Source organism: Acyrthosiphon pisum, unplaced genomic scaffold (assembly GCF_005508785.2).
Source record: "Acyrthosiphon pisum isolate AL4f unplaced genomic scaffold, pea_aphid_22Mar2018_4r6ur Scaffold_21003;HRSCAF=22751, whole genome shotgun sequence".
Classification (NCBI taxonomy): domain Eukaryota; kingdom Metazoa; phylum Arthropoda; class Insecta; order Hemiptera; family Aphididae; genus Acyrthosiphon; species Acyrthosiphon pisum.
This window is the reverse complement of record NW_021770423.1, coordinates 47,036-62,716: the sequence shown is the minus strand read 5'-3', so window position 1 is coordinate 62,716 and position 15,681 is coordinate 47,036. Positions and strand designations below refer to the sequence as shown.

At 26.8% G+C, this 15,681-nt stretch overlaps 3 protein-coding genes and 1 long non-coding RNA gene across 5 annotated transcripts in view; 1 reads left to right on the top strand and 3 right to left on the bottom strand.

Annotated features, from left to right (window-relative positions):
- The window catches only part of LOC100573148 (kelch-like protein 2), a 16,875-nt gene extending 12,783 nt beyond the window's left edge, over positions 1-4,092 (bottom strand). For both annotated transcript variants that reach the window (XM_008182906.3, XM_008182907.3), the window contains exon 1: positions 3,871-4,092. The gene's annotated coding sequence lies outside the window, so the exon portion shown is untranslated. The remainder of the gene's footprint in view (positions 1-3,870) is intronic.
- LOC100568651 overlaps positions 1-15,681 on the top strand; it is a 73,308-nt gene that overhangs the window by 37,732 nt on the left and 19,895 nt on the right. The gene's annotated exons all lie outside the window — the stretch shown is intronic.
- LOC103308821 (ring canal kelch homolog) lies at positions 10,383-12,251 on the bottom strand. The gene is made up of 4 exons (XM_008182905.3): positions 11,923-12,251; positions 11,685-11,828; positions 10,707-10,959; positions 10,383-10,628 (listed from the first exon to the last, which is right to left on the bottom strand). The coding sequence occupies exons 1-4, from the start codon at positions 11,977-11,979 to the stop codon at positions 10,441-10,443; spliced, it is 642 nt and encodes a 213-aa protein (XP_008181127.1). The 5' UTR covers positions 11,980-12,251; the 3' UTR covers positions 10,383-10,440.
- On the bottom strand, positions 13,052-15,055 carry LOC100165380 (kelch-like protein 2). Its single transcript, XM_029492196.1, has 3 exons — positions 14,765-15,055; positions 13,975-14,111; positions 13,052-13,385 (listed from the first exon to the last, which is right to left on the bottom strand). Exons 2-3 carry the CDS (start codon positions 14,070-14,072, stop codon positions 13,145-13,147), a joined length of 339 nt encoding a protein of 112 aa, XP_029348056.1. The 5' UTR covers positions 14,073-14,111; positions 14,765-15,055; the 3' UTR covers positions 13,052-13,144.

The following is a 15,681-nucleotide window of genomic DNA, read 5'->3' as shown; positions in this document are numbered from 1 at the left end:
AAATAATTTGAAATTTCTCGTTTAACTTTATTTTGACAATATATAAAAAATTATGATTTTATTCAATACAATTCATTACATAGTTAATTTTAATAATAAATTAACTATATTTTTATGTTGTTATAACTAGATTAGTAAAAATGAATTTGAATGCCTTGAGGAGTAAGCGATATAATTTATTTACTTTAGAATGTGTACATATATATACAAACATACATATCTTTATGACAGAGGTTAAAAATTATTTTGACGCCGCATGCCAAAAAAAATTACCTTTTTTTTATTATTTTTCGAGCGTGCCATTAAAATATGAAAAGAGGTACATAAGACACTGAGGATTATTATGATTTATGAGCATAAAGCTATTTATTGGTAAATAAAGATTAATATTAAATTTTGTCTGTAAATATTAATATATACATTGCTACTGTTTTTTTGTAGCACGCTACTTTTTCCCTACATATTTTTTAAACATTTTTTTGATTCATTTAGATATTCACTTGAGTACTTGGTCATTATTTGTTAATGCCTACCACTATTTTCTTGTAATTTTGGAAGGCAGGTTTATTCAATGTATCTCATGTATTTTTGTAACAAAACTCAAAACAGATAAACGTTTGTATTGTAAATCGTCAATTAGACATTCGGTCACTAGGAGAAAGGATTTCGTACATCAAGGGGATTATTGATTACAAAGAATTTTGATTTGCTAAACATTTTTTTAAAAAAGTCGATGTCAAGCATTGATCTAGAACATCTTACGCTCCGCTGTATGGTGTAAGTGTCAAGTGGACCTCGTCGTTGTGTAAGTCATTGTGATGGAAGTGTTAAATCTGAATTCAACGATACATACAATCCAAAATACTGTTATTTTACATATACAATTCAATACTCAAAAGAAATACAGAAAACACCGAATGCCGAAAATAAAAATAGTGATACCAAAATACTAATAATATATTAACTATTATTTTTCGTTCTGTATTCAATAATATAAAATATAAAATTATAATAATGCTCTTATGATTACAGTCTTATCTATAATCTATGATTACTGATTGGTGCGGTACGGGTTAAGCTCAAAAAATTCAAAAATACACTCATCTAGTCGTCTTGATTAAATAAATGAACATACATCTTAACATTTGAATTATCATGAAGTTAGAAGTAGCGATAAAATAATGAACATTTTCGATACGCTAACTGTAAATTCCTAGCGCGCTATAGTAATTTGCTACATTGTATATATTGTAGCGACGCTATGTTAATTGCTACAGCTAAAGTAGCGTGCTAGCGTGCTACTGTAGCGTCGCTACAATTAACGAGCAACTTCCGACCACTGATTATCTATCTTTATTTTGAAAATGAATGTATGTCTGGCTGTGTTTCCATAGTACCATGGTAACCATTTATATATTATTTTGAGATTTTCGATAGAATGTTTTGTATACAAATGGTTGCCAGGGTAATATATAAAACATAATATTATTCATATTACAGAGTTAACATTTTTAGTGGGCAACGAAGTGCACGGGATCAGCTATTTTTATATATTATATTTAATAACCTAATTTAAAAAGGGAGAGGACCGACCGCGGGAGGTACTCAAACAGGGGTTTTGAGATTTCCGATGGAAATTTATTTTTGTAAATATTGTTGCCATGGGTTTTGAAGCTATTATAATACTAATTATTAGATGCTGAACAACAAAGTGCATGTGATCAGCTAGTTCAAAATAAAAACAATATAATATAAATATTTTAATTTTTCGCGTGCCCTCAAATTTGTTTCGAGTGCCAATGATTTGCCATCGCTGCTATCATGACATTTCCCACCCATTTTTGTAATGTTTATTATTGCCTAATAATAAATAAATAATAATCGGAGTTATTTAAATTATCATAAATTGGTAATATATCATTAAAAAGTGGGTAAGTGGCTAACGCTCACGTCTACATTCAAATTTTAATACCTACTCCTTGACAGTATTATGTAACATTTTATATAAGTAATTTTTATAAGTCAAACCTGTATTTAGTAAAAACCAACTTAGTAAAAATGGTACATAATTTAAAAATCTAATTATCTATCAAGTGTAAAATATTCTTAATTAATTATAACGTGTTGATAAGTGAAAACTGGTTAGTTGTGAATAAGAATTGATAAAATAAACATATGGTTGAGAAATCAAATATCTACAGTTATTAGTTTTTGAATTACACCATAATAAGAAAATGTCTACATATCCAAATAAAATTGTATTGGCATATAAAGGAAAAAAAAACTAAACAAATTGAAAATTGAAAAATTAATGCGTATTTCACTCTCTTATTATTTCTAAATTTCTACCTACGACAACTTAGGAGGAACATTGTATACTATTTTCAAGTTTTAAACTCCTTAATACACCTACAAAAAAAAAAATATATAAATATTCTGTGAAAACGTTATGTGCCTACGGTTTCTTTTTTTAGTGTTACGCTAATTATTTTTTTCGAAAACGGTCTGCGTAAAAATCTAAGTGTTTCCTTAATTTTTTGTTTGTTTTTCCTCACACTTTTGAATATGATTGGGATTTTTGTACTTTTAACCATCCTAAAGTACTAATTAAATTCACGTTTCTAACAGAAAAGTTGCTGTTGAATACATTTTTGATTTGAATTCAAAATTAAACAAAAACCAGCAAACCAGAATATTGTTCGTTGGTAAGTGTTTTCTTTTTTTTTTTATCCTTTCACAATCGTGCTTAATGAAACTTTCTATTGGACCTACAATCCTGCGCGTAAAGGTGACTCGTGGATAGAAATCATAAATTAAATCGTACAAATTTAAAACTGGTAATTTAAATGAAAAAAGAAAGTGGGTAAGTGGATGTCACTCTGCTGTACAGTAGGTTACAAGTTGTTTCACTGTAATGGTTGATGTTAAAACTGAATTCAGTGATATCATATATCATTGTATACGAAAAACGATTTTGAGCGGAGACGGTTTGTCACCTATGATGTTACTAAGTATATTTTATAATAGTAATGTGAATAAAAAAATGTATACATAACCTATTTACGTGGAACCTTGTTTTAAATTTTCAATCCTTAGCTATAAAATTTGAACATTTGATAAATTTTTAAGTTTTAACTAAAAAATAATTATTTAATTTTAAATTTGATAAATTTAAAATGCTCATAAAAAAAAAAAAATTGTGACTATTGATTTTTGATTTTTTTCATCTGCCTTTAAAAAAATATACTAGGAGCCTTCTATTCAATTTTCAAGATTGTTTAACCAACAAATAACATTTTATTGATATTTATAGAAAAAAAAAAAGTAACAAAAATAGAAACTGAAAATGTCCGTTAACAGCTCAAAATGAGTCAAAATGTTATGGTGTATTGAAAATACAAATATAAATATTCAGTCAAATGTCATGTGTTACGGTCATTTGTTTAAGAGTAGCACCAAAAACAAAAAGAGATTTTTTCGAAAACAGATTCTTCATAAAAATTCCGTTTTTCCTTAAATTTTCTTTTGTTTTTCACGGTACTTTTGAAAACTAATTGGACATTTTTACTTTTGATAATTTTATATCATTTTAAAATGCAATCATAAAAAGCTAATTTCGATAGTCAAAAATGAAATAAAAAATCGAATAACTTCATTTAAATTTTAAATTTTTCGGTAGTAAAACATATTTTTATAACCATATTAATATGCTCGTAATAAAAAACGAGTAACCACAATGTAAACAATCGAAAGAGAGTTGTAAAGGTATTATGAAAAAATGTTTGTAGATCGTTAATAATTTAATATGGTTCTGAAATGGTTAGTACAATATATTTATTTGTAATTGTAAAATATTGTTGAGTTACGTACCTTGTAATAATATTTGTTTACCCTTAAAGTTGTTTACTTAAAATCAGAAATGATATTAAAATGAATCTGATTATTCGAGACTACAATACAACTGTTTTATGACAAAATATAAAAATTATGATTTTATTCAATATACTTCATCACATAGGTAATTAGTTTAGATGATAAACTACCTATTTAAACGCAAGTACTAGTTTGAGTGTCTGAAAAGATGAGCGTTACGGTCTGTTTGCTTATTAAAGTGTATAATTATGATATATATATATATACCTACCTATTTACATACACATTTCAATTCCTAGATTACACAAAGATATAGAATATACAGAGTGATTTACAAGTCATTATGTTCACCTCCATTTTTTTATTTAATACTTAATTTGTTTTTTCAAATTCTGATTTTTGTGATTTTTTTAATATAAAATTATAAAGACCATATTTTACAGTTCTTTAGATTATTCATTGTACTACTGAAGGTTAAGTCTCGTGGCGTTATGCAATATTTTTCAAATAAAAAACACCCTTTTTACTGTCAATTATAAAGGGTACTCTTATACGTATACTTCTTTTGTCAATTTGTGTGTACCTACCTAATTCAAATAACAATTGAGTATTTTCTGAAGTATCAAAATGATTATGCTAAGGATAATAGTCCTCAAAATTGTTTTTTTAAAAACATAGAAATATAAAATTTAAATATAATGTGGGCTACATTAGTGTTATTCATAATACATAAAAAAACCTTATAAATATTTATAATATTAGTTTGAAATACACTATAAATTATGATACTACATATACCGAAAACTCATATTTAAAAAAATATAATAATCTATCAAGTGTAAAATATTATAAAATTGATGTGGGTATTATTAAAATACGACGTGATGTTTACACAACGAATAAAACATGTATAAGACAAAAACGAAAAATAAAATAAAACAATGTGTTTCCCATGTTTTAATAAACGGAAATTATTAGAGATATCGAAAAACGTACCTAACAAAAACTAAAATCATTACGTAAAAAAAAAACAAAAAGATTTTAAATTTGGTGAAGAAATTTTTTCTAAAAGTAGGTAGTTTAAAAACAATGCATTTACTATCTTGTTGTATACGCTGTATCGGCTACCAGCGACCTTGTAACTGCATTACGCGCACTTAAGTTGTTTCCACTCTACAGCAATATTTGAACAATATTATTTCCTCTTAAGAAGTGGATGATAAGCAAGTGATTATAATGATTAATGACGAAATAAATAATACTCGAAGTTAGATAAAATAGGAACCTATTGTATCATTAAAAATTATTATTTTGTCAATGAAGCTGTCGCCGTCGTTGTAGGCTCGTTATTAATTATCACTCAAAAATATACGCTTTAAAATTGTAATCTTTTAATATATTAAAAATTATTAGAAAACATATATTAAAATATTTGTTCCAAGATCCTTTGAAGGGGACACATTCAACGTCTTATAAAGGGACATGGCACAAATATTTCCATCTATGCCTGTAGTTGGTATACTATTCTTAAATTATTATCATACAATGTTATTATACCTTAGAAACATAACTATAGTCGTACCATATATTATACATTATTAGAATTTTTTGTCTCAGAGTCCTATACATACTTTCTAGACATTTTGTATCATAGTCCGAAAACTGGCCGATGACCCCCTCACCCACCCACAAAAAAAGTATAGTATAGTTATATAATTAACAAAACAACTCCTGAAATAACTTATAACATGTATTATTCTATTATTTGTGAGCTAGGTACAAGTACCTACTTACAAACACCCACCATTGCCTATCAATGATAATTTATCATTTAATAATAACATATGTTTTAGAAAAAGGTATATACTTATTCCTCTTATTTAGTTTTTAGAGAATAATATTATTACAAAGTTGAGCAAGTTAATGAAAATAATTAACTCGACAAGTTCAAAGTTAATATAGAAAAAAAATATTAACTTAACTCAGTTCAAAAAAAGTTAATCTATTTTTTTTAAAATTAGTATGTAAATCACATAAAGAGTGAATGTGTCTTTCTAGTTTCTAAGTTATACATTTTAAAAAATAATTTTATTGAACTTTTATCATAATGTATATACTGTATACCATTTTACTTTTACTTAACTATTATTTAATAATTTAAACTATACTCATCTCAAATGAATAATTAAACAAATATATTTTTTTATATCGTATAGCAATTGAATGTCATAATACGTGAAGATGAGTACATGATCTTCATTGGATAACACTCTGTATTATATTATGTTTAATACCATTAAAACGTAAAAATTGTCAATTTGTAATTTAAAATTATTAATTTTATTAAAAACATTTATAATTGCAATTCGCATAATATATAATTTACAACTTAATAAAATATATATTAATATTTAATATACGCAAAATTATGTTATCAAGAAATAGAACAGAAATGTTTGTGTTTTTGTGTTGGATATTTTTAATTTTATACTGATATAGTAATATTTACGTATAAATGAAAAATTTCAAAATGTTTTTAACTTGATGGATTTTTTTAAAATCAACTGAGAAAATCTAAGTTATTTCAACTGTAAATTAAACTAGTTAAGTTAAAAAGTTAAAAAAAAATAACTTTTTAACAATTTAATGCCCCCCTTTGAATATTAAAGCTACAGACAACAAAATAATGTAAACTAATACAGTTATACAGCTACTTCACTTAATAATGGTTGATCGAGTCTGATTAACAGATTTTAGGTCCAGGAGCTTAGATACAAAAGAGGCCTCGTACAAAATTATAGTTATACATATACATCTGATGGAATTATAGATACCATATTGGTACATACCTATGGTATAATACCGACACGAATTCATACTATTATTATTATTATTATATAATAATGTACACTCGGCAGCTAAAAAAATATTCTCGGGTATGCGTATTTTTCACGTGTAGGTAGGTCGTAGGTGACAATGGTAAAAATGTTATAATAATGTAAAAAAATTTATGTCGTATCACTCGAAATCATTATTTTCTCTATAAAAGTTCTTGTTGCGAGAATTGTAAGTGCAAGTATATAATATAAAGTCTGTACTTTTAGGAGGTCGTTTTTTGATATTTCTCGCAGTACTTTTAATTTTTTTCAACGTCTACTCGATTTAAAAGACTCAAGCTTCACCGCTGTTGACACTATACTATATAGGTATTTCAAAATATAACAAAATAGGTATTTTATGTGATAAACTAAAAACTTGGAATTTATAGAGTTCAATGTATCTCGTAATAATTGTTTAAATAAATTATCAACTTTACTAAAAAATTCTCTAATGTATAATAGTCCGGAATTTAATTTAATTTATCCATGGAATATCTAGTAACTGGTAATTCTGCAAGTTGACCCCCCCCCCCCCTCTGAATAATAACAAGATATACCGATATAATATTATACGGTCTCGATGATAGTACTTAACTTTTTTTTTTTAAATACAACAGTAAAACCTGGAATAATTTATTGGGAGGGCGCCACTGCGTATACAGCGCGTAAAATCTTAGGAATTTTGATTGTGCACACAAACAACTAATTACATAATATATATAATATTGTACTTATAATATAACAATATAGTATTAATAATGTTCTACGCTGCAGAATATTTGTCCAGAGCAGATACGGAGGGACGCGAATCACGAGCTCTCTATGAAGTAAATACCCATCTATAATATTAATATTAAAGTAATTGGACAATCTCTGACGTGCTAAGTATTAATTTATTATTATAGTATACGAACATTTCGCATCGTGACTTTGTGTCGACAGAGAGCGACGACGATTCCTCCCTGCAGGACGGCGAATCGGACTCGGACGATCAAAACGCCATACGGAATCCGGTAACAGTGAAAATATTTTCAGCTAATAGTCTCGGTGAAGTAAATACCGTAACAATATATTGGATCTGCAGCTATTGGGCACTTCTGAAAGGCATTTTCACTCTTCACGGTTGAATCTTCGCAGTTCGCTTTCAGATTGTTTTCCATGTTTCCGATCGTTTGTACGCTATAATGATCAGAGTCTGCAGAGACTTAACCACGAAGAGTGAAAACGCCTTACAGAAGTGCCCAATAGCAGTTCCGATATCTTTTTCATCAGTGCGTGGCAGTCCAATAATTGAAGTATAACATTGGTTATTTATCACTATAATACAGGACTATTCAGGACTAATGTGCACTAAAAATAATTAAAATACAAATTTATAATACGCTTTTCTCGTGTACATATATGTACGAGAAACATTTCCATAGATACTTTTCAATTTATTCAGTTACGCAAATCAGTGCCTGTTAAAACAAATTGCATAATATGCAGTGCAGTTTTTCTTCTGAATACGTCATATACATTTTATAGTACATTATAATAATACAGTATACGAAAATTTATATTTTATTTTTAAATATCACGACCTATACACTGCACACGAATTATATATATATTATGGCGTAAGAAAAATTATTTTTGGAAGTCGAAGATAATTATTATAAACACACTGACTATATATTTTGTTTTCCATTGCTCTAAACGAAAATCAATCTCAACTTGTTCAAGGGCCGTACACACTTTGCGTTTACCGAGACATGTAGCTCACCAGAGGACTTCGAGTATGTGGAACTATATTGTCTTACTCATAAAGTAAGTACCTACTTATACATATTAGACACTCATCGTCGTTATATTAATTTATCGTTACAAGTTTATAGTTTTGAGTTGTTTTATTCACACTACTGTGCACAGTCTTAGGATCCGTTTTACAATCATAGCCTAAACCTCGGTTATGCTTAACCCACCGATTTTACCGGCCGAATCCCACGGTTTAACTTTAGTTTAACTATTGTAATACGGGCCCTTAGTGAAGTAGAAAAATAGTTGTGATACATTATGAGATCACACGGCGTTTAGGATAGGCTTTTTACCTACACCACTGACGCGTTGGTCTGTTTTCCCAGGACTTTATTACACTTTAAATAATTGATAGTTAAAACTTAAAATAACCAGAGTACCATAATACAAGTGAACGAGTAAAACTATTCGTGCAAGTAAAATGTAACAATTATTTAAATTAGTACCTAATACAATAACATTTAAACAATAAATATAGTATTTTATAGTGTGACGAATGATTAATACCTGAAAACATGGTTGGAAAACATTTTTCTTCTAATTAAACGAAACAAAGTTTTATTCGTTTGAATACTATGTATTTTTAAATATATTAAACGGGTTTTAAATTTTTTTAAATAATTTTCTTTTTTAAATTGTTATCAATGCTTTCTTTATAAAATGTATTGCTTAAAAATACAAAATGATAATGTATATTTTTTTTATCAAATTTAAATTTAACTATTAATTAATTTTTAATTTAAACGTCGATTATACGTGTACAGTTTATAGTACACTGTAATAATATAGTATACGAAAACGTATATTTTATTTTTAAATATCATAACCGGTATACACTGCACACGAATTAGATATACATATATTATGGCGTAAGAAAAAATATTTTTGAAAGTCGAAGTTTATTATTTTAAACACACTGCCTATATATTTGGTTTTCTATTACTCTAAGCAATAAAAATCAATCTTAACTTATTTCAGACATTTGCACGATTTGTAAAACCATCGTCAACCCATAAATGGGAGTTGTAGGTTGGAGGACCAGGATGAAATCTCATCATAGGTGAGCAACGTACCCGCTGAAAAACCCGTTTTGCCGAAATCCTGAAATTTGTTATCGATTTATCCTTATGGACGTAATACCTAATTATCTTGTTTTTATTACATTGTGTATTATATTGGTACTTGTTATATTGTTATTTGTATAAAATCATATTGCTATTTGTTATATTTGTATAAAATCATATTGCCATTTGTTATATTTGTATAAAATCATATTGCTATTTTTTTATATTTGTATAAAATCATATTGGTATTTTTTTATATTTGTATAAAATCATATTGGTATTTTTTTATATTTGTATAAAATCATATTACTATTTGTTATATTTGTATAAAATCATATTGGTATTTTTTATATTTGTATAAAATTATATTGAATTTGTAAAAAATAACATGTACATTTTTTTGTAATTTTTTATATTAAAAATATAATTTAAAGAATACAACTATAAGAACATTATATGGTATAAATGGAATAAAAAAAATATTTATTTTCCTAACCATTCTGTTGTAAAATAGGTGTGGAAACGTGTAGCGTGTATATACTTTATCATTAATAGTAGGTACCTACTTCATATTTTCATATCGGTTAAAGTATAAATTACTTATGATAAACCTTATAATTTAAATGTTCAATTTTAGCAATGGGTAATTAAAATAGAAATTAAACAAACTATACATTTTTAGCAAATCATTATTTTAAAATGTTCGTTATAATTTACCATTTAATAAGACATTCAAAAACAATAAGATAAATACAAAAATCAATTGATATACAATGTAACAATATACGAAATCATTTATTTATTGTATCAAGGAAAAATCATGAATGCTATTGACTTTTAAAATTTCGATGCCTGTTAATGGCTGCTACTCCTGCTGAAGTATGTAAAAATTCCGTTGACGCTGCGACTATTGTCCAGGAATTGGTTTCAGGGCTGTAAAATTCTATAGAATGCACAAAAAAAGTGTCGTCGAGTCCACCAATGACATACAATAAACCGTTTAATGCAACAACTCCTATGTTGAAAATTAAGTTGAATTCAATATATTTAGAATAAAAAAAAATGTTTCATAAATATTTCTACGAGAAGTTACCTGCTTGTCTTCGAGGCTTATGCATGTCCGCAATAGTACTCCAAACTCCCGTACTTGGTCTGTATGCTTCAACACTACTCAGAGCTTTTGATCCATCTTTACCACCCACAGCATACAGTACACCGTCTAAAACTCCTACTCCAACACCATCGCGACACACAGACATTTTTGCGACGGGTGTCCATGTATCGAGACTGGGATCGTAACATTCCACAGTGTCTAAAGCCTGTGATAATTTGTTATGTCCCCCTACCTAAAAAATTCAATTTATACAAATTGTGGAGTAGTATTATATAGTATTATTGCCTATTGTTTTTAATAAAAGTGATTGAGTACATATTGAAAAGTAAATATAAAAGTATATATGAAAAGTGGAACAAATACACAACTATTATTTTTAACTACAAAAATGTTATAATAAATCTTTAATTTGCTTATCAAATTATAAAGAAGCTTGAAAATCATAAGAAATTAAAAATTAATCTTTAAGAAATAAAATGGATTACTTTTTGATAAAAATGAAAAAATCAAGCTATATTCAATATTTAAAATATACATTAGATAAAGTTTAATTACTTTAATACATTTCGTATTAGAGTCTTCAAATATAAACAATATTAATAACATATAGTTATAAAAATAAGATTACTTTTTTATTAAGTTTTGAATAAATCTGTTACTACAATGAAATCGTGTTTTTGTGCCTTCTATATAAGGTAAGTTTGTCGATTAATGAAAATGAATCAGTCTCTGTTGAAATTATTGAACCATTGCATTTTTAGGGTATATAACCAAGTATATTTTATATTAGTTTGTTACTTATTAATTATTATCAATTTAAAATTTTAATCTATTGATTTATTTTATTTTATGGATATTAAATTTCTTGAGTCTTTATTAGAAAAATTTTATTTTTTTCAATCACAATTATTATTCTGACAAATTTAAAATCATAAAAAACAATATTAGTTTACCTACCGCATATAAAATATTATTCAGGACTCCGACCCCGTGATAGGATGTTGCAGTAGACCTACTTGATATCATACGCCATTCTTGAGTATGGATGTCAAAAACTTCTGCATTAGATAATGAATCATCAAAAATATTCCATCCACCGACCTTTAATGTATTACATAATTTATTGTTACAATTTTACCTTTTTTTATAACAGAAATAACGAAAAATTCATAAGTTATAATTCATCATTACTTACGGCATATATGTCATTATTGATAACACCAACTCCCAAAGCATCTCGTTCAACTAACATTTCAAAACTTGGTCTCCAACAGAGTGATTCCGAAGACAAATCAAGCACTTCGACAGACCGAAGAGTATCACAATATTCTGCGGAACCACCAACAGTAAACACTAAATTATCGTTAACTACTGCTGCACAACCTCGGTGACGGATTGTAAGCAGTTCTGGTCCAAAATGCCATTGTTCCGTTTTTGGATCGTACCATTTTGTACGATTTCTCAATTCAATATCAACTCCACCAATAGATAATAAAACCTGTTATATTTACACTAATAAATAAATTGGAAAAAGAATAAAAAATTATTACAGAATTATACTTTATTTCCATGTCTAGGTTTATTCCGGATGTTTTGTGGAATAAGCTCTGAATTGAATATATGACAATTTAATGCCTCACTTATGTAATCTTTACCTTAATAAATTATAAATATATATACATATATATAAATTAATCCACAGTATAAGTATATTTAAAGAGAAAACTTACATTTTAAACAATTCTTAATAAGAGGTTCCTCAACTACTTTATTTAATATGTAATTCTTCGATGTTAAAGGTAAACGTACGTGTTCCATTAATTGGGGTAAAATACATTTTCTTGAACCCAACTCATGTTTTACCCAACGAATAACACTTTCAAATACCTTAAAAAATAAATATACTTATATTGTATTAATTAGTCTTCATATAACATATCCCAAGGTTATTGAATTCTTTTTTTTGCCAATACGAAAATATAGCAATGATTAATTTTAGTTTGCCTACTTCTTCTTCGGATGGAACTATAATTTTATCACTGGAGATCAATTTAACCACTTGTTCCGATGATAAAGATAGGAATTCGTCACCACCAACAACTTCTCTGTGAATCGAAATATAACAACAACAAATAATATGTCCTTATAGAGTCATCATAATAATAAATAATATTTCTTACGAAAAGTGCTGCTGAATATATAATTCTGAACTCGTTATCAATTTTGTACAGCTATATGTATCAGCTGTTGCGTTTATACCAATACAATTTTTTGGGCAGAGTTGTGACTCTAATAAATCACAACATACGTCTTTTACTTCTTGTAACTGCAAGATATTTGCAGCTTGTAATAAAATCTAGAGAAATAAACGATAAACAATTTAAATGTTTTTGATTTATATATAATAAATCCAATTTTTATTGTATTACCTGGTCATTTTCTTTGGTGACCTCGATAGCCCCCGAATATATAAAGTTTACCAACATCTGTAAAGCGGTTGAATCGATCTCTCTCATTACGACAAGTTCAGTATTCTTTTCTGAAAATTTGGTGAACATTGCATAGAAATATGGACTAGCCGATGCCAAAACCACTTTATGTGCGATTATTATTTTGTTATCGTCTGTTTTTAGTTTAACGTCACAAAAAAACCCATCTCTAAAACGAAAACAATTGTTACTCATATTTATCTAGCATATAAACAGCGTTTTAGATAAAATTATCGAGACAAAAATGTTTTTATCTTATCTAGAAAAAACAAATACGCAATATATTTTTATCTTATCTAGATCAATAAAACTTGATTTCACTTGACTTTTTCCGTTTCGCAATAATTTTTTATTACTATTCTAAATTTAAAACAACGCACCATATGCCAAAATATTAGTGCGATAGACATCATCCGAACTGCGTATTAGTTTTCTATGTTTACAACTGAACAAAACAACTGTAGATTTTTTTTTAGATTTAATTGTCTGTATTGATTATCGTTTGCCAAAACAATACTACGTAACTCCAAAATGTAATTATTTCAGGAGACACATAAAACTTATTATAAAATCAAACATTGGGAATAGGTGTATATTACATAACAATTTAATAAGTATAATACATTTAACAATTTCAGTTTTTTCTTATAATATCTGTTATCTTATCTAGATACATTTCAACGAATTATGTGTCATATATTCTAAATAATTTTAAATCGTTTGTGCACAAAACTACGTAATATACATTTATAACTTACTTGCGCAATGTTTGTAACACTTCAAAGGTCTCTGTATAAGACGATATTTTACATGTTTCACCTCTGCTGGATTCTAATTTTTGTCTTTTATTTTGCATTGTAAATGATATATGAGTTCAGGTTCTGGAGTTCTTAAACTAAAAACAGGGCATTTCAAAATAAATTATAAATATCAATAAAAATCGTTAATAATCTTCTATGAAATCATAAGTAATAACAAAATTTTAGTTCGAAATTCAACAGAAACCAACAAGTCGTTTTCTTTTATCGTTTTCTTTTATCGTATGCATTGACTATAATTATAATGGCAATATTACGATCTTTTACGTAGGTAGAAATCTTAATTAAAACCGTAAATACATTAAATTGGGAATTCAAAAAAAATAAAAATTATGTTGAAAACCTAATAACATTCAAAAAATTAAAACGGTTAACTTTTGAACATATAAAATATAAAAATCTTAAAATAATAAATTAAATATATTATTTTAAATTATAAACCAAAACAATCTAATATCAATATGACAAATAGAAATTAAAATCGAACATTTGCATATAAATTTTAATTCCTGCAGTAAAAAAACACATTCTTATATTCGTACTAATAAGTCCAAAAAAATACAAAACAAGTAAGCAAAAAATTAATAATTAAAGAATTATAGAATTTTAAATGTATTATGGAAAACATTTTCTACACCAATATTAACTTAATATGTTTTGAAGTGGTTTTTATAATATTATATTATTATATTACTAGTGAAATATTGTTGAATTCAATATTGGTACATACCTTGTAATATCATTTACCTATAAAATGTTTTTAACTTTACTTAAAATCAAAAACTTTATTAAAATTATTTATGATTATTCCAGACTCTAGTATAATTACTGTATTGTAACAAAATATAAAAACATGATTTAATTCAATATAATTCAACACATAAATAATTTTAATAATAAACAACTAATTATTGAACGATGAAACACACGTACACCCGTGCTAGTACTAATAGTTGAAGTGATTGAAAATAAAATTGCTACAGTTTGTGTGTTAATGAATTTGTTTACGAGTTACGATTGTAGTACGTCCAATTTATTGACCTAAATACGTCATACATACATTGCAATTTCTAGCTTACACATCGATATAGAATATAAAGAGTTATCAACAAGTTATTATGTTCTCCATTTTTCAATTTAGTAAAAAATTTATTCAACTTCTGATTTTCAAAATGTTTAAATATACTTATAAAGACAATTTTTTCAAATTCATTAGATTATTAACTGTACATCTGAAAGTTACTTCTTCATATTAGAATTGTTGGCCTCACAGTCCCTCACATACTTTTTATACATTGAGTATAGGACCTATGTGCATCTATTGCCATAATTTTAATAGCGTCTTACCAATTTACAAATGTGCCGGAATAGTTATAGTAGAACGCAATCTGCGGTAGAGCGCGTACGAAGAGATAGGCCATTGCATTTTTCTACAAATTCACAACTAGTCAAATTGTATTGTCATTAGTCTGTGCACATGACACATATTATATTTTGTTGATAAAAATGTAAAAAAATTAACAGCATTTTGTACGTAAATTGTCTACTACTTTATAATATTTTTATTTAGTGAGTTTAATGCGAAGTCAATAACATTTTTATATTTTTTTAAGATGTTCGAGGTTGCCAGGAAAATGTTTTTTCGAA

What these genes read in the sequence shown, in the direction of transcription:
- LOC103308821 (XM_008182905.3), bottom strand. Translation starts at nt 11,979, where the DNA reads ATGTTAGTTGAACGAGATGCTTTGGGAGTTGGTGTTATCAATAATGAC. An exon ending in TGAATAATATTTTATATGCG is followed by an intron (nt 10,960 to 11,684) that starts GTAGGTAAACTA and finishes TGAATTTTTTAG; the next exon opens with GTAGGGGGACATAACAAATT. An exon ending in TAAGCCTCGAAGACAAGCAG is followed by an intron (nt 10,629 to 10,706) that starts GTAACTTCTCGT and finishes TTTTCAACATAG; the next exon opens with GAGTTGTTGCATTAAACGGT.
- LOC100165380 (XM_029492196.1), bottom strand. Translation starts at nt 14,072, where the DNA reads ATGCAAAATAAAAGACAAAAATTAGAATCCAGCAGAGGTGAAACATGT. An exon ending in GTGTTACAAACATTGCGCAA is followed by an intron (nt 13,386 to 13,974) that starts GTAAGTTATAAA and finishes TTTTCGTTTTAG; the next exon opens with AGATGGGTTTTTTTGTGACG.